Below are 19,295 nucleotides of genomic sequence, written 5' to 3'. Positions count from 1 at the left end.
TTACTGAAATTTTTTTTTTTTTTTAACATGGAGTCTAGCTGTGTCACCCAGGCTGGAGTGCAGTGGCACAATCTCTGCTAACTGCAACCTCCACCTCCTGGGTTCAAGCGATTCTCCTGCCTCAGCCTCCCAAGTAGTGGGATTACAGGCACGCACCACCGTGACTGGCTAATTTTTTACATTTTTGATAGAGACAGGGTTTCACCATATTGGGCAGGCTGGTCTCAAACTACTGACCTCAAGTGACCCACCTGCTTTGGCCTCCCAAAGTGCTGGAATTCCAGGCGTGAGCCACCATACCTAGCCTTAATTTTACTCAAATTTAACAGTAACAAAACTAAAGTGAACCTGAAGGAGTTATTACTGAGCTTCAGATAAATCTTTGTTCATCACCAAGGATATTAATTCCTATGAGAGCTCTTCAACATTATAAAAGCCACTAGGAGACTGACATATTTGTTTTCTTTTGTTTTAAATTCACATTTCAAATTTAGACAGGAGGCATTGTCTTCACAGTGAACCCTGAGGGAACTTAGACTTCCTTTAACCTCCTCTTAGCCTTCGTCTCTCCCAGTTTTTGTTGGCTTTTGTCATTAAAAATTTATTACAGTTTTCTTCTGCAAATGTAATTCCTCAGTTTCTTACATTAAAAAAATTTAGGTGAATTCTGTGCACTGGTTCTTTTACCCACCTCTACTCATTTTATTTTGATTAATCTCTTGGTTATATCTCTGTGAATATACTAGAAATCATTGAAATGTACACTTTAAATGAATTAATTGTATGGTACGTGAACTGTATCTGAGTAAAGGTGCACTGCTGTTTAACACAGCTTTTTCATTCAACACTGGGTTGACTGGATTTTGCTGGATATTTTTTTCGTCCCTCCCTCCTCTCCCCTCCCTGCAGAAGAGCTCATAATAGGTTTGAGAATGTCTAATTTTTCTACAATTAGCTAACTGATATTTTTGAGTTGTTCTTGTGTCTTTCAAAACATTGCAACCATTGTTACATTTTCTTCTGGCCTGGTTCCCCATTCTATTTTATTTTTATTTGTTAAATAGAGACAGGTCTTGCTCTGGCACCCAGGCAAAAGTGCGATGGTGCAGTCGTGTTAATAGCTTGCTGCACTCTCAAACTCCTGGATCCTCCCGCCTCAGCCTCCCAAGTAGCTAGGACTACAGGTATATGCTGCCATGCCCAGCTAGTTTTTTATTTTTTGTTTAGACAGGGTCTTGCTGTGTTGCCCAGGCTGGTCTCGAACTCTTAGGCTCAAGCAATCTTCCTGCCTCAGCTCTCCAAAGTACTTGGATTTACAGGCGTGAGCCACTATGCACAGCCCTTTTCCACCTGTTTCAAGGTGATTTTTTTTCACCCCGTATAGACTTTCTAAAGAGTTATTTCTTCATACTTGAAGTCAGTAGAATAACTTGATGTTGTTTTTATTTATTTATGTCCTATATAGAGTGTATCCTCCTGATCTGCAATTCAGTTCTTTCCTTTCAGGGAAGTTTTCCTGTGTTATATCCTTTTTGTTATTTGTTCAGATTTCTATTTCTTTTTTTTTTTTTTTTTTTTGAGACGGAGTCTCGCTCTGTCGCCCAGGCTGGAGTGCAGTGGCGCGATCTCGGCTCACTGCAAGCTCCGCCTCCCGGGTTCACGCCATTCTCCTGCCTCAGCCTCCCGAGTAGCTGGGACTACAGGCGCCCGCTACCACGCCCGGCTAATTTTTTGTATTTTTAGTAGAGACGGGGTTTCACCGTGTTAGCCAGGATGGTCTCGATCTCCTGACCTCGTGATCCACCCGCCTCGGCCTCCCAAAGTGTTGGGATTACAGGCGTGAGCCACTGCGCCCGGCCCAGATTTCTATTTCAATAATACTAGTTATATTGGATATTCTATTGACTATTTTTTGTCTTTATACTTTAAATTTTTCTTGCTTCTGTGTTTCCTTCTACTTTCAGGCACACTCATATCTTTTATTTTGAGGGCAGGAGAGAATGAAACTTTGTTTATATTCCGTAACTGTTTGATTATTTTTCAACCTGTATTTGCCATGCACCTGTGCTGTGGGCCCTTGCACTTACTGTTCCCTCTACCGGCAGTGCCCTGTCTCCAGATATCCGTGTGGATCGCTGGATACAGATCCCTACACAGATAACCCTTCCTCAGAAGGTCTGTCTTGTACCATTCTGTCTACCTACGTCACTCTTCTTAAATTATTATAATGTGACATTATGTATTTATAAGCATATTTGATTTTCCATTCCTCCCCTATCCCTCCACCCCCAGTGCAGGCCCCAGAAAGCACAGGTTATATCCATTTTGTTCATGGCTATATTGCCAGTACCTATAACAGTGCTTGGCATGTAGTAAAGACTTGTACGTCCAGTTGTAGACAGGTCATGCCTGCAATCTGTAGCTGAGCCTTTAGAAGGTATACTTGAATTCTGTTACTTTTCTGGGGATAAAAATATGGGCCTATGGTGAAATCATTTACAAATTTCTTTAGTCTTAATTGAGATACAGTGGGACCGGTTTTCCCCTAATTTGTGTATAGGGACTTATATTCAAAGAACAAGCAAGCAGGCCGGACGCGGTGGCTTGTGCCTATAATCCCAGCACTTTGAGAGGCCAAAGAGGAGAATCGCTTGAGTCCAGCCTGGTTAACAAAGCCAGACCCCGTCTGCATGTGCGTGTGTGCACGTGCGCGCGTACACACACACACACACACACAAAACCAATGTCCAGGTGTGGTGATGTTTGCTTGTAGTCCAGCTATTTGGGTGGGGGGTGGCTGAGGCAAGAGGAACCCTTAAGCCCAGGAGTTAGAGATTGCAGTGAGCTATGATTGCATCACTGCCCTCCATCCTGGGTGACAGTGAGACCCTGTCTCAAACAAAACAAAAGAAACAAACCACGCAGAATTCTTAAACAGAAGAGCCTTTAAGCAAGGGGTTTGTAGATGACAGCTCCTTCCTCAATGGAATATGCATTTTCCCTTATGGGAAAAGGGCTCAGTGATTTTAGTATAACTTACTTAAGAACAAGGGTTATAAGGTAACAGTTTTATCTGTGTCTTTATTCAGGAAAAATCCTCACGATGATCCCAGAGGATCTCAGTGAAGCCATTTGGGAATTTCCCCAAGAATTCCTACCTGAAAGGAGTTCATCTTTTATTTCCCTAAGCCTCTTTGAAGATGCACACTTGTGGTTTAAAACCAAATTTTCTGGAGTACTTATCTTCTGCTTATCAGTGGATCACCAAGTAGTGATTGTAGCATATCTAGGTTTTTAAAGTCTTTTTCTTTCTTTTCCTTTCTCCTCCCTTCCTCCCTACCTCCCTTCCTGCCTCTATCTTGCCCTGTCACCCACGCTGGAGTGCAGTGGCACGATCACAGCTCACTGCATCCTCCGTCCCTTGGGCACAAGAAGTCCTCCCATCTCAGCTTTGGGGTCTTTTTCTATTAACCTATAAGCTTCCTGAGGGCAGGACCCACTTATTTCAAATCTCTTAAACCCTGGGATCTGTAACTAGTGTCCCGGGAAGCTGCCATGAGCAGGAAGTGGGTTCTAGAGCTCTCAGCACTGTGGGGAGTGTGGGGCTCACAGAGTGGTGGGAGGAAGCATAAACTTCAGTTGCCAACATCTGGAGCACAGCTGCTGTTTTTTTTTTCCTTCTACTTTCATTTTAGGTTTAGGGGATACATGTGCAGGTTCGTTACACAGGTAAATTTTGTGTACAGATGATCCCGTCACCAAGGTAGCATAGCACCTGATAGGTGGCTTTCCAACCTCCACCCTGGTCCTGGTTCAAGCAGTCCCTGTTGTCTGTTGTGCCCATCTTTGTGCCCATGTGTATTCAATGATTAGCTACCCTTTATAAGTGAGAACACATGGTATTTGGTTTTCTGGTCTTGAGTTAGTTCTCTTAGGCTAATGGCCTCCAGCTGCATCCATGTTGCTACAAGGGACATGATCTCATTCTTATTATGGCTGCATAGTATTCCATGGTATATGGAATATATACCACAGTTCTTTATCCAGTCCATCATTGATGGGTATCTTGGTTGATTCCATGTTTTTGCTATGGTGAATAGTACTGTGATGAACATACAAGTACATGTGTCTTTTTGGTAGAACAATTTATTTTCCTTTGGGTATATACCCAATAATAGTTTTGCTGGTAGTCGTAAGTTCTTTGGGAAATCTCCACAGTGCTTTCCACAGTGGCTGCACTAATTTACATTCCCACTAGCAGTGTGTAAGTGTTCCTGTTTCTCTGCAACCTTGCTGGCATTTGTTGTTTTTTTACTTTTTCATAGTAGGACAGCTGCTGCTTCTTTTCACCATCTTTTAATAATAACTGGATGACATGGAATATGGAGGTCTTTGATACATGTACAAATAAACATTGTGTAAACAGATAAGGAAAGTATAAGATAGGAGAGAGAAAAGGCCTTTATGAAGCAGGTTTTGGTGGTAATTAATTTGCTACTAAGGCTTCCAGTTGGTGATGTGAGTGATTTGAACTTCTGGGCTAGGGAAGGCTGTGGAAGAATAACCAACCACCTGCTTTCAACTTTAAGCTAATCATCAGTGATTGATTGTCATGAACAATGGCTTGCATCTGTAACTTGGTTCTTACTTATTCAACAACTGGGAAGAGATGGGCGGTCCGAAGCAACTATGTTAGCTCCAGATCTTAATGGAGGTAGGAAGGGGGCTGATGTCGCACAGCCTTTTCACAAGCTGCCAAACCCAGGCGGGTGTTGGAAGTTGCCCTTCCGAACTGCCCTTTCATTTCCATCAGGCGGAGGGCTTGCTTTGCTGCCTGGGAACGTGGTGGTGGACTCTGGCTCTGCACCCTTCCTGCAGAGTGAATGCGCTCCAAATTAGAAAAACAGAAGTGTCCTACTTTCTATTCCCCACCACTGCCTCAGCTTGTTGCCGCAGCACCTCCTGCTTCAGCTGCCCTTCCTTGGGTTCTTGGCATGGCTGGGAGGAGCAGGTGCCAAGGCCCAGTGGCCAGCACTGCTGGGAACACAATACCAGTCAGGAATTTAATGATATCTCACTGCACTTAGTAAATATTTTGCGGGGGGGTCTTAAAAACAACCTGTAGATGTCATAATTAGTGATACAACAAGACAGATTCTGGAAGAAATTTAAAAATATAAAATTTCAGCTTTCAATCTGGATTGGCTGTTTGAATGAAAAGAGTGAGCAGCTTTTCTAGGCTTGGTTAGGGGATGAGGGATAGGGATAGTCTGGTGTGGAAGCATGATAAAGCATGCGGTGGAACAGACCCTCTGAGGAGCTAAAGGGAGGAAAGCAAGCAGTCCATGCTTAAACATGATCTTTATTTTATGTTAGCTCTTGGCATTGCTACTTCTTCAACAATTAATGGAATATATTCACATTTGGAATGGGCTAATTAAGGAACCTAGAATAACGCTAGTCAGTCATTTAGAAAGCCTTTCTTGGAGTGTTACTTTTAGTAAATGTAAAAGCATACTTCAACTTGTAATTCTCTCTAAATGGAAAAATTATAAATGCTGCCACCTGTTGACAAAATTTGAGGGTGCATTCTACTCCAGTTGGTCAGTGATCCCTGCCCACAGGGGATCTTACTGGCTGGATAATGACCCTCAGCTAAAAATGCTTTAAAATGTGCTGGTCTGACTGTACCTTATCTGACATTCTGTTCTTGGCGGCTGATTGGTGTGAGTAGTACACCTGAATTGCTTTGATTTGTTTAGCCCAACTTGAGACACGGGTGTAGATCAATTTAAAGAATGCTGAAGCTCCCATGCTACCTTATAGAATCCATCATTTAAGACACCATTTCATATTGTATGCCCTGAAGCCTTAAAGTGGATCTGTGGCTGAAAAGTATGTTTTTCTTTTTCTTTTTCTTTTTTTTTTTTTTTGAGGTAAGAGTCTTGCTCTGTCACCCAGGATGGAGTGCAGTGGCATGAACATGGCTCACTGCAGCCTTGGCCTCCTGGACTCAAGCGATCCTCCTGCCTCAGCCTCCTGAGTAGCTGGGACTAAAGGCATATACCACCATGCCTGGCTAATTTTAAATTATTTTGTAGAGACAGGATCTCACTTTGTTGCCCAGGCTGGTCTCAAAATCCTGGGCTCAAGTGAAATCCTCTCAAAATGCTGGGACTGTAGGTGTTGACCATTCTTCTCGGCTGAGTATCCATATTTTAAAAGTCTTGTAGATGAATAAATACTACTACTCACTTGGTAGAGCACTTGCCCTTATGTCTAACCAGAGTGAGAGAGAGCCCCTCTTCAGGACCTGTGACACAGCACCCCAAACTTTGGAGGCAGCCTTAGCCTATCCCCAGGGCCTCTGTGACCACTGCTGGGTCTAGGACACCACACTCGCCCTGAAAATGGCACTCTTTGAGGCCAGTCACTTCCAACTCTGCCTTTCATTTCTGAGAGGAAGGTAAGCCATCCTCCTGTTCTCCTTTCTTTTATATCTGCTTCGGTTTCTTTATTATTGATTCCCCTCCTCACCGTACCCTCTGGAATCCTTTTTCCTTAACAGTTTCCCCCACCCTCCTCGCCACATACACATGTTATTTGCAGAAGTCTCCACTTTCTGTATTAAAGAAAACCTAGATTTCCCCTTAGGATGCTACTTTCTTTCTTGTCTTTTCTGTTACCGAGGACTTTCTCCTATGTGAAAATCTCATGTTGGGTGATGGTGGTGGTGGTATTATTATTCTGTCTCCTAGTGTGTCTTTCATCCTTTTCTAAAAGCTCAAATCTATCTTTATCCTTCATATCTTTCTTCTTCTCAAACCTGCTGTTTGTCTTTTTACCTCCAGTCCCACATTGCCTTCATTTTTTCCCAGTACCATCCGCCCCCTGCCATGCAATTTATCCTGAGCCAGCCACTATTCTGGAATTTACATATAGTAATTTGCTTATTTCTCACAATGACTTTATGAATTAGGTATTACTATTTTCATAGGCACAGAGAGGTTAAGCAACCAGGGTCACAAGTAAGTGGCTTAGCTGGACCTCAAACATAGGCAGCTTGCCTCTGGATCTATATTCCTAACTGTGAATCAACTTTTCCTTAGTCATGTGTTTCAGGTCATGTGCAAAGATGCTCATTGCAGTATGACTGGAAACAACTTGGATGTCCATCATTAGGGGATTGGTTAAATTATGCTCTATCCAAACCATGCTGTACTCTGCAGTTATTAAAGAGAATGATTCCCAGCACTTTGGGAAGCTGAGGTGACAGGATTGTTTGAGGCCAGGAGTTCAAGACCAGCCTAGGGCACAAACCAAGACCCTGTCTCTGCAGAAGAGAATGAGGCAGTAATATGTAATATGCAGAAAAAAATCTCCAAAGAGAAAAAGCAAGGTACAGAACATTTGTTGTGTGTATGTGGGGAGAAAATCTGGTCTGTGCGTGTAGCACTGGATCAGGCGGTTCCTGAAGCCATACAAGATTTAGATTTCTCAAGTCGTTTTGTAAGCTGCCTGTCAGAGACATCAGGATCAGGCATTTCTCCCTGTCTGAGAATTTGCTTCTCACAGTCTGCAGTTTTCTGTTCAGGAGGAAGACAGCATGGTGTGGTACATGGCGTGTGATTGTAGAGACAAATAGCACTTGATTTAAAGCTAGATTCGTCACTTATCATGTGATCTTGAGCAAGTCACTTCACTTTTCCCAGCATTGGTTTTTACAGTTTTAAAATGGGGATAAGGCCTACCTGACAGAATTATTGTTACTTTTGAGATAATATTTACTCATTCAACAAATATTTTCATTCGGCACTTACTGTGTGCAAAGCACGCTTACAGCACTAAGGTTATAGCAGTAAACAAGAACTTAAAATGTTCTACTCTAATTTAGTTTACTTCTGGTAGGAATAGAAACACTTAAAAAATAAGGTAAATCATATATGGCAAATGGTGATGAATATTCTGAAGGAAAACAAAAAGAAAATAAAGGGTGAATAGGAGTGTTGGCATGTGGTAGAGGTGCAGTTTAACAGGACAGTTAGAAAAGTCTTAACAAGGCACCACTGGAGCCAAGATTTGGAGGAGCTGAGGATACACATGGGTATCTGGAGCAAAAGCAGAGGGAACATGAACTGTGAATGTCCAGGGTGGGCACATGCTTGCCTGCTTGAGAGCTGCAAGGATGCCGGTATGGCTGGCACGGAGACGTGGACAGAGAAATGAGGTGAGAGAGGTGGCAGGACAGGGGCCCAGATGGGTAGGCCTTTGCAAGCCTGTACAATTTTGGCTTTTCCTCTGCATGTAATATATCTGGCACATAAGGGATGCTCTACAAATGGTAACTGTGATATAAGGATGCCACCATGATGCTCTGCTTTTTAGGTAGGTAGAAGAAAGATAGACAGGGTAACATTTTAGGAATCTTTTTTTTTTTTTTTTGAGACAGGGTTTCCCTGTGTCTCCCAGGCTGGAATTCAGTGGCGCGATCTCAGTGCACTGCAACCTCTGCGTCCTGGGCTCAGGTGATCTTCCCACCTTAATCTCCCAAAGTGCTGGGATGAGCCACTGTGCTCAGCCTAGGATCCACCCATGCTCACCCACCCAACTTTTTATTTTATTTTATTTTATTTTATTTTGAGACAGGATCTTGGTCTGTCACCTAGGCTGTAGTGCAGTGGCACAGTCACAGCTCACTGCAGCCTCAACCTGCTGGGCTTATGCAATCCTTCTACCTCAGCCTCCCAAGTAGCTGGGACTACAGACGGGCACTACCACGCCCACCTAATTTTTGTACTTTTTGTAGAGATGAGGTCTCACTATGTTGCCCAGGCTGGAGGATTCTTTTTAACAATTACTTTTTATATGCCCGATACAGCAGCATCGTTGCATAGAAAGAGAGAGCACTTTAGCAGAAATCTAAGGACCAGATGTCATATGCATTGTGCTGTTGGCTTTCACTGAATCCAAGCTTAATTAAACTGAGGCTAATAACTTCTCTATCCACCTCATAGGGTTAATGAGAAGAGTAAGAGGTAAGTAAATTTATAGAAATGCTTTGTGAACAGTTTAGTATATGTGAAGCATAAAGGCTATGTTTGCTGAGTTGCAGACTTGGAAGCCATGTAGTCCAGCTCCTTCCTAGGCACAGTTGTCTTGTCTTTGTGAATGCTTCTAGAAAAGGGCACTCACTACAGAAAATACCACAAAGCTGCCACTTTTCTTGATTTGGATCCTTAGTTACAGTTAACACAGCCTGCACGTGCACTAGTTCCTTGGAAGTTATACCATGTTGCTGCCTCAAGGTACACTTGTATTATCAACAGCTTAAGAGTGAGTCTTTGTGTTGAATTTATCCATCTGTAACCCAAATGAAACCTCACCGTGATAAGGTATTGAACCAGATCAGGAAAGTAGATTAAGGAGCTTTACTATTAAAGAGTCAGGTAGGTGATGAAAGGGGCAAACTGAAAACCAGTGGAAGGAGGCTTATGGAAGTAGTGGCTGTGTTGTGCCCAGGTTCTGTGCTGTGCTGGGGTTGAGCTCCCTGTGACTAATGACTACCTGTGCTGAGCTGTAACTGCCACAGAGAGCACCAGGGACTCCCCAAGCTCTTAGAAAAAACCCAGAAAAGGAATTAAATGTGGGTGGATGAGGGCCTTTCTTTCCTGCTGCTGCGTTTTTATTGAATTGGGAAATGAGCTGAGCTCCTAGGTGAGCTCTACCAAGAGCAGCAGCAACCGTTTATTAATCAGCACACTCTCCATGTGCCCAGCACTTTGCATCTTATACATTTGACAGGGATTGTCACTTTTAATCCTCAAACTGCCCTGTGCAGTAGGCATTACCCTTTGTCATGGGCTGAGTTGTGGGTGTGTCCTCTGACCCCAAATTCCTGTGTTGAAGCCCTAACTGCCCCCCCAGTACCTCAGATTGTGACTATATTTAGAGAGAAGGTCTGTAAAGAGGTGATTAACTTCAAATGAGGTCATTAGGGTGGGCCCCAATCCAATCTGACTGGCGTCCTTATAAGAAAAGGACATTTGGACGTGGATACATAGAGTGAAGACCATGTGAAGGCAGCAGGAGAGACAGCCATCTATGAATCAATTAGAGGCCTCTGAAGGAGCAAACCCTGCTGATACCTTGGTCTTGGACTTATAGCTTCCAGGATTGTTTAAGCCACCCAGTCTGTGGCAGCCCTAGCAAACTAATGTGCCCTCATTTTTGTTGTTGTTGTTGTTTGTTTGTTTGTTTTGAGATGGAGTCCCTCTCTGTTGCCCAGGCTGGAGTGTAGTGGCACGATCTCGGCTCACTACAACTTCCACCTCCGGGTTCAAGTGATTCTCCTGCCTCAGCCTCCTGAGTAGCTGGGATTACAGGCGTGGGCCACCATGCCTGGCTTATTTTTGTATTTTTAGTAGAGATGGGGTTTTGCCATGTTGGCCAGGCTGGTCTTGAACTCCTGACCTCAAGTGATCCACCCGTCTTGGCCTCCCAGAGTGCTAGGATTATAGGCGTGAGCCACTGTGCCCAGCCCCTTGTTTCATATCTGATGAAACTAAGGATCTGAGAGTATATGAAACTTGCCAAAGTTCTCACAGTTACGGCTAGGTAAAGTCCCGGGATTAAATCCAGGTGCGTCTGATTACAGGTAGAGATAAATCTAGGCATTAAATCCAGGTGTGTCTGTTCCCAAAGCTTGTGCTTATACCTAATGTGTTATTGAGTCCTGAGTGTGTCTACCTTAAGGCTATTTCTCCTCACTTTTGAAATAGTGAGTGGCACCCAGATCTTTGACTTATTTCTGGTCCATTGTTCTTACTAATATACCATGCTTGCCTCCCCTGCCACCACTTTCCTTAGAGGTAAGATACTGCACAAGTACATGAGAGCCTCTGGAGAAGAATGTCACAAACAGGTGACTAAGGGACTTCGTAAATCTGGAAAGATTTGCATGTGTTTGGGACTTTCCTTCCCAGCTCACTTCTGATGAAGTGAGATAGAGGCGACTTGTTCTTCAAAGTGGTTTGTTACCTACTTAGAAGTAGAGTTAAGCCTGACAGAAAAATGGGGCAGATAAGTGTTTAGTATCATACTTGCACTGTTGCTGTCACTGAGAAGTTTGGTGGTTCGTCATGAATCGGGGTAAATATTAGAAATACCCAAGTCCTGCTCTCACTCCTAGATGTTCTACTCTAGGAAAGTCTGGGACAGGAACTGAGCATCCATCATCATTGATTTTTTTTCTTTTCTTTCTTTCTTTCTTTTCTTTTTTTTTTTTTTTGTTTGAGGCGGAGTCTTGCTCTGTCACCAGGCTGGAGTGCAGTGGCACGATCTCTGCTCACTGCAATCTCCGCCTCCCGGGTTTCATTGATTCTCCTGCCTTAGCCTCCTGATTAGCTGGGATTACAGGCGCCTGCCACCATGCCCGGCTAATTTTTATATTTTTAGTAGAGATGGGGTTTCACCAAGTTGGCCAGGATGGTCTTGATCTCTTGATCTCAGGTCATTCACCCGCCTCGGCCTCCCAAAGTGCTGGGATTACAGGCGTGAGCCACCATGTCCGACCCTGATTTTTTCTTTTGAGTCTTCCTGGTGATTTTGATGTGCTCATCAAATGGAGAACCCTTGAAGTTGTGGAATGGTTTATTTCTATAGTTGTTCCTTCTAAACCAGCTTTAGGTACCTGTTGCTTGTAGTCTAAATCACTGGAATTAATTATCATCTGTGGTCTTTAGCAGGTCTGAATGTGAGAGTCCAGTAGGTAGCAGGTGCTATCCAACATGTTTTTGAAATTTTTCTTGCTGAGTTCAGCCTATTTTGTACACTTTGCATTTTACTCCTCCAGAGGGCTCTAGAGCTCAGCTGAGCAGACTGGCTTGTTACCCTCATTAGACAAAGAAACTAGCCAATAAGATTTGAGCTTTTATTTGTTGGAGGAACTAATGTTATGTTATCTTTTAGAGCTTCCTGTTCTTTTCTTTTCTAGTGCTTCCCCCGCTCCCAGCTCTCAACCTCTATCCGACCGTTTTCTTGTCCAGGTCACAGTTAGTGATGCTAGAACACAAGGTAGAGACTGTGGCTAAGCTTTCAGGTCTTAGAAGAGGGATCTCTAAAATTCTTTGTTTACATTTATCAGTGAGAAGGTTGAATTTACATCTTCAATATATGGACAATTATGTATAAATTATTTATTTACCCATGCAGTTTCACTAATGTGATTGCAGTGCTTTTTTTTTTTTTAGACAGTCTTACTCTGTCACCCAGGCTGGAGTGCAGTGGTACAATCTCAGCTCACTGTAACCTCTGCCTCCCAGGTTCAAGCAATTCTCGTACCTCAGCCTCCCTAGTGTCTGGGATTACAGGCATGCGCCACCAGGCCCAGCTAATTTTTGTATTTTTAGTAGACATGGAGTTTTGCCAGGCTGGTCTCGAACTCCTAGCCTCAAGTGATCCACCGGCCTGGGCTTCCCAAAGTGCTGGGATTACAGGCATGAGCCATCATGCCCGGCCACTAATACGACATTCTTTTAAAAGAATGAGCCAAGCCCTCCCTGCCTCCCCCTTCCCCAAAGTTCAAATATTTTCTTTCTGTACTTCAATGAAGATAACTTTGGAAGCCACTGCTTTAGAAAATGCTTTTCATTGATGTGGCAGAGGTTTGCGGGGAAAGAGTTTATAGATGATCTTGAGGTTGTTTGGGCTGTAGGTACCTTTCTTTTTTTTTCTTTTTTCTTTCTTTCTCTTTCTCTCTGTCTCTCTGTCCTCCTTTTCTTTCTTTTCTTCTTCTTTTTTTTTTTTCTTTTTGAGACAGGAGCTCACTATCTCACTCTGTCTCCCAGGCTGGAGTGCAGTAGTGTGATTGTAGCTCACTGCAGCCTTGAACTCCTTGGGCTCAAGTAATCCTCCCACCTCAGCTTCCCAAGTACCTGTAACTACAGGCATGCATCACCAGTAAAAGCAATTTTTAAATTTTTATTTTTGGTAGAGATGGGTTCTCTCTACATTGCCCAGGCTGGCCTTGAATTCCTGGCCTCAAGTGATCCCACTGCCTCGGCCTCCTAAAGTGTTGAGATTACAGGTGTGAGCAACTGTGCCTGGCCTTGCAGGCAACTTTTTATTCCAATTGCCATCTTGACATTTTAGTGAAGAGTGAGTTGTCCAGGGAAAGGCAGAACCTGACAGTCATTGAGAGGGGACTTTATGTGGATGGCTCACAGGCAGTAAGGAAGGCTTTGGAGGAAGCATTGGAGAGTTAGCAAGCAATAGGTATCTGAAGCAGTAGCATGGGTAGATTTTGTCACATTCAACTCAGTGAGCACTCAAATCAGCTTGGCATTCACACAGACTTAGGGGTTTCAATGCAGTGCTGCATATTCATGTTTGAGCCACCAACTTCCTGCAGTAAGGAAAGGAATTCTTTGAATTGTAAGTGCTACAGGGCCATGAATACCCATTTTTAAGTTGTCATCTTGATACTTCCAATTTTGAAAGGGTAGAGAGGGGCTGGTATCCTTATCTGAATGGATTTAAAGTTTCTCTTCTGGATGTTGCATCTTTTATTACACTTTCAGCTCTTCATCTACCTGGTTCTTTAACTAGGATATAAAGACATTTTTTAAAAAAATGATAGTAGATCCAGCAAGATTTTTGTCAGAGCAGATAAACTGGAGTGATTTGTTTAGGAAAAAGTTACCACTGTGTAGCCCCACCAGAGCCAAACCTGGAGTTACATTTAAACAGGCCAATCTCTGAAGAAAAGTGTAATTTGGGGTCATATGACCTAACTCCTGAGGTCACCCAGGGCTTATACTTAAATCAGGAAAGGAAGAGATGCCCATGAGCCCAAATTTTAATTTTGTTATTTCCACACATTTAGAAAAGTAGGAAGAATAAGTTTTGCATTATCCCAATAGATTTAAAAACTCTAGTTCCTTTTAAAATCTTTAAATAGACTTAAAACAATTTCAAATTTTTTCCAGCTTTATTGCGGTATACTTGACAAGTAAGTGTATATATTTAAGGTGTACAGCGTGATGCTTTGATACATACAGTGTGAAATGATTACCACAGTTAGGTTTAATAATTAACATATCCATCATCTCACATAGTTATGATTTCTTATGTGTGTGGCGAGAATCCTGAAAATCAACTCTGAGCACATTTCAAGTGTACAATACAGTATTTATGATAGTCACCATGCTGTTAATCAGATTGCCTACCTTGGTTAAAGTGCAGACTCAGGTGAAGGTCTGGATGGAGGATCATACTTTAATTGATTTAGACTCTAAAATAAATGTATATGGTTATTTTTGCTAACCTAAGAACCTACTCATAAATGGCTAGTGTTAAAATGATGTAAGATAAAATGCTTTCCCTTCACTTTTTTAACAGAAGTGGAAATGGAGGTGATGTAACTTGCCTGAGGTGACACAGGTAGTTAAGAGCAGAGAAAGGACTAGAGCCAGGACTGGTTTAGTGATTTTTAGTTTAGCGCATTTTAAATTTTTATCATATGATTCCTTAATCTTTGAGTCTTCCAAATGCAGAAGCTAGGTTATAGAATAGCATATTTTATTTTAATATTACATTTATGGAGGTAGATATTCTTGGTTAAAGCTCATTTTTAAAAAATAATTTCAACTTTTAGATTCAGAGGATACATGTGCAGGTTTGTGACATGGGTTTATTATGTGGTGCTAAGGTTTGGGATGCAAATGATCCCATCACCCAGATAGTGTAAAGCTCCTTTTAGAATGGTATATGCAGATTTAATTCTGTCACTGAAAATGTTTCAAGAACTAATTGGAATTGGGCAATAGCTTGCATTTCACTTGTTTTGTTTTTGGCATTTAGGTTTTCCTAGGACATTAGGACAAGCCGAAGCCCTGGACAAAATCTGTGAAGTGGATCTAGTGATCAGTTTGAATATTCCATTTGAAACACTTAAAGATCGTCTCAGCCGCCGTTGGATTCACCCTCCTAGCGGAAGGGTATATAACCTGGACTTCAATCCACCTCATGTACATGTAAGAATATACAAAGTGCTTTCACAACCTGACAAGAAAAAGACAAACAATTTCCATTGAAAAGTGGAGAAAAGGATATGAGTAGACCATTCAAAAAAGAACAAATCTACATGACCAAAAAACATTTTTTAAATGTTCAAATGTAATTGTCAGGGAAGGGACATTTAAGTATTTAAATAGGATATCACTTTGGATCTATTGGACTGGCAAAATCAAAATATAAAAATTTTTAATTTTATATTTATTACTGATAAATATATGTATACAGTGTATATAATTATTTATTTTATTTAAAAAATAAAACTAAAAGTCTATTGCTGGTGGGATCTGGGGAAAATAATACTCCCTTTTTTTGTTAGCTGAAGTATTACTAGCCTCTTTTTAAAGCAACATAACAATGTACATTCAGAATTTTAAGTAAATAATTTAATTCAGGCTACTTTTAAGAGAATAGCTGTGGAAATGGAAGCATCAGCAGGTTAGGTCATGTATAGGTTGATGCTTGTTTCAATGTTGCTGTAGTGGGCAAAAAACAAAACCAAAAAAATCTCAAAAAAGCAAATGAATGTCCATCTGTAGTGGAATGGTTAAATACATTGGAGAATATTTATACCATCTTGGAATATAATATAGTCAGTAAAAAGAATGAATTAGCACTACTTAAAAATTAATGTACTTGATTTTTAGATAAGCTTTAGGTTTACATAAAAATTAAATGGAAAATCCCCTCCCTCACCCTAGCTTCTTCATTATTAGCATTTTGCATTAGTGTAGTACATTTGTTACAGTTAATAAACTAATATAGAAAAGTTATTAACTGAAATTCATAGTTTGCATTGACGTTTTCGTTTTCTCTTTTATAGTCTATGGATTTTGACAAATGCACAATGACATGACATTTTTCCATCATTACTGCATTATACAGAATAGTTTCATGGTCTTATAATTTATATTTCCTGTGCTCTACCTATTAATTCCTCCCTGATTTTCCCCAAACTTCTGAAAACTACAGATCTTTTTACTGTCCTTATAATTTTGCCTTCTATAGAATGTCATATTGTTGGAATCATATAGTATATCTACTTATCAGACTTGGCTCCTTTCACTTAGTGATATGCACTACACATTCTGTGTTTTTTGGAGGCTTGGTAGCTCATTTATTTTTGTAAGCAAATAATGTTCCATTATATGGATGTACCACAGTTTATTCGTTTCGAAGAACATCTTGGTTCCATGTCTTGGCATTTATGAATAAAGCTGCTCCAAATATTCACGTGCAGAGTTTTGTGCAAAATGTAAGTTTTCAACTACTTTGGGTAAAGACCAAGGAGTGTAATTGCTGGATTGTAAGTGTATATTTTAGCTTTGTGAGTAACTGGCAAATTGTCTTCCAAACTGGTTATTTGATTTTGCATTTCCACCAGCAATAAATGTTTCTATTTCTCCATATCATCACCAGTATTTAGTGTAGTAAGTGTTTTAGATTTCAGCCATTCTGCTAGGTGAGCATTATGGTTTTTTGACATGGAGAAATCTTCTGAAAGTGTTTTTCTTTTTTATTTTCTTTTCTGAGATGGAGTCTCGCTCCATCACCCAGGCTGGAGTGCAGTGGCGTGATCTCAGCTCACTGCAACGTCCGCCTCCTGGGTTCAAGTGACTTTTCTGCCTCAGCCTCCTGAGTAGCTGGGATTACAGGCATGTGCCAGCATGCCTGGCTAGTTTTTGTATTTTTAGTAGAGACAGGGTTTCACTATGCTAGCCAGGCTGGTCTCGAACCCCTGATCTCAAGTGATCCACCTGCCTCAGCCTCCCAAAGTGCTGAGATGACAGGTATGAGCCACTGCGCATGGCCCTGAAAGTATTTTTCAATGAGAAGTGCAAACAGTAGAATGATCCCATTTTTGTAAAACAGGGACTGCACCTCTTTATGTATATCTGTTTGTGTGTGTGAGTGTGTGATCTATAGCTTTATAAGATCAGGGAGAAAGTCATGAGGGCTGTATCCTGGGCTGGAACTGGATGAGGGAAAGGAATCATAGTTGATGTGCAGAGTGGGTAGTTAAGTGACTAGGGAAGGCTAAAGGAATAAAAAGATTACCCTTAAACAGTTCAAAGTATAACATTGATACAGTTACCTAAAATTAGACATGTGTAAAGGTATATGTGTAAAGATATTTTAACAAATTTTCTTAAAGAATTATTGTTTTTTTGATAAAGACTATTTGGTTTATGATAAAGACTATCTGATACAGACAGATTGAGCTGTCTTTATCATATAATAGTGAACTCCAGTTTTGGGTGGTAGATAGTATTACTTGTTATTCAAATGTGGAATACACGCCTTACTAGGTTAGTCTTTATGGAAACATTACACTTGGATATAGATGGAGTCAGTAATTACTATAGAAAATTTCTTCAAGGGGCTAAGAATGGCTTCCCAACTCCTGGGTGCCATTGTGTCAGTAAAGTCCCAGTGAGACTTTTTCACTAAGCACTCCTTTTGAAGTCTTCTTTTAAAAATGTAAAAGCAGGCCAGGCCTGTTGGCCTGGGAGGTCAAGGCTGTAGTGAGCTGTGATTGTGCCACTGCACTTCAGCCGGGGCGACAGAGTAAGACCTGGCCTCCCTCCCACCTCCAAAAAACATAAAAATTCTGTAATTCTTGTATTAGATCCCTTCCTGATCTGTCTCAGGAAGCTATGATGGGGGAAAAAATGGGTGGGAGTAAAAAAGGAGTTCTGACAATACAGATGGGAACACTGAAGTCCAACACAGACGCTTTATATTTCGCATTTGTCCAGACCTGCTGACGCAGAGATTCTCATAAAATTTGAAAAGCCTTAACCACTGAGTTGCTTTTCAAAGCCTGGGTTTCCCTCAAAGAACATCTGCAATTACCATGCTGCTTTTGAAGACCATAGTGAAAGTGCTAACCTAGACCAGCTCTACTAGCTGTGGTGAAGTGGCTATGTTGTCTGGGATATATACCCTGGGGTTCGTCATCTCATGCCAGGAAAATTTAGGACACGGACGCAAGGAGTGTAGGAGCGGAGGTTTAATAGGCAGAAGAGAAGAGAAAGAGAAACAGCCCTCTCTACAGAGATAGAAGGGGCTCCAAGTGGAAAAGACCAGCTGGTGGTGGATGCCCTGGATTTTATAGTCCAGGGTGAGGAGACAGTGTCTGATTTACATAGGGCTCACAGATTGTTTGGATCAGGCATGACGTTTACATAGTGCTGGGGAAAGGCTGGTGGCCCCACCCTAACCTTATTATACAAATGAACTCTCCCTGTCCTGCTTCTGATAGTACACGTGGCTGACAAAGAGAAGGGAAGATGGAGCCGCCATCTTGAACATGTCTAGTCCCTAGTTCCTGCCAGCATTCCGCCGTGCAAGCTCCCAGCTTGCTTGTCTATGTCTGCAGCTCGACTTTACAGGCTGCTCTTTGTTAGAAAATGATTTGGGGCTGCTTTTCATTAAACAGAAAAGCCTTACTGAGGATTCCCATGCCCTTACCGTCTGCCTAAGTGATTTCTTCTTAACTCCTATGTCAGTGGTGGCTGGCTTCCCTGGGAAGGAGGGACGCTGTTGCTCTAGCATCATTCTGCTTTTTGGAAACAGGGTTGTATTTGCTGATGCTCTGAAATTCTGGAAATGACATTCTGAGCCTTGTGGCTGTAAGTAAAATAAAGAAGGTGGCAATAGAGGTAATATATAGCCTTCTCCCATCCCCATCTCTCTTGTCATGTTGGGTTAACAACCATAGAATACACATGTGATAATTACATGGCTCACTCATAAATCATAAGAATAAGTCATATACCCAAGGCCCTGAGCTGTAATGGAATTTTAGTGCGTTTCAAATTTATAGCCAGTTTCTGATTATCCAGTTGAGTTGCCTGTGCCTCTCAGTTCTGTTCTGGCCTACCTTTTGACAGGTTTATTTCTTGGGACTATCTCCCCTGGTGAGTAATAGTCATGGATGTGGGAGGCAAAATTCAAAACGTGTCCATTTTGCAATTTTAAGGAGGCATGATTCCTGGGGAGATTAAAACAAATTGAAAATCAAGGTGTTTTTTTTTTTAATTATAATTTTTCAGTTCTCAGAATGTTTGTCCCTGATTGTCATGGGTAATTTAATAATACCTATTTTAATACACCTTTAAATATGCCATTTTAAAAAATATTCTAATTCATGCCTTCTGTTTCTCTTTTCCTTAATTTTAGTGGTTAAGTTTCACTAAAATAAATGTTATTTTTTATTT

The 19,295-nt window shown here is 41.5% G+C and overlaps 1 protein-coding gene across 5 annotated transcripts in view; it reads left to right on the top strand.

The window, feature by feature from the left end:
- Positions 1-19,295, top strand: part of AK4 (adenylate kinase 4) — an 84,628-nt gene that overhangs the window by 56,371 nt on the left and 8,962 nt on the right. For all 5 annotated transcript variants that reach the window (XM_034966757.3, XM_034966772.3, XM_003806936.5 and 2 more), the window contains one exon: positions 14,860-15,032. In XM_034966757.3, coding sequence (XP_034822648.1) covers positions 14,860-15,032 — 173 coding nt within the window. The remainder of the gene's footprint in view (positions 1-14,859; positions 15,033-19,295) is intronic.

Source organism: Pan paniscus, chromosome 1 (assembly GCF_029289425.2).
Source record: "Pan paniscus chromosome 1, NHGRI_mPanPan1-v2.0_pri, whole genome shotgun sequence".
Classification (NCBI taxonomy): Eukaryota; Metazoa; Chordata; class Mammalia; order Primates; family Hominidae; genus Pan; species Pan paniscus.
The sequence above is the reverse complement of the archived record's forward strand: the minus strand, read 5'-3'. Positions and strand labels throughout refer to the sequence as shown.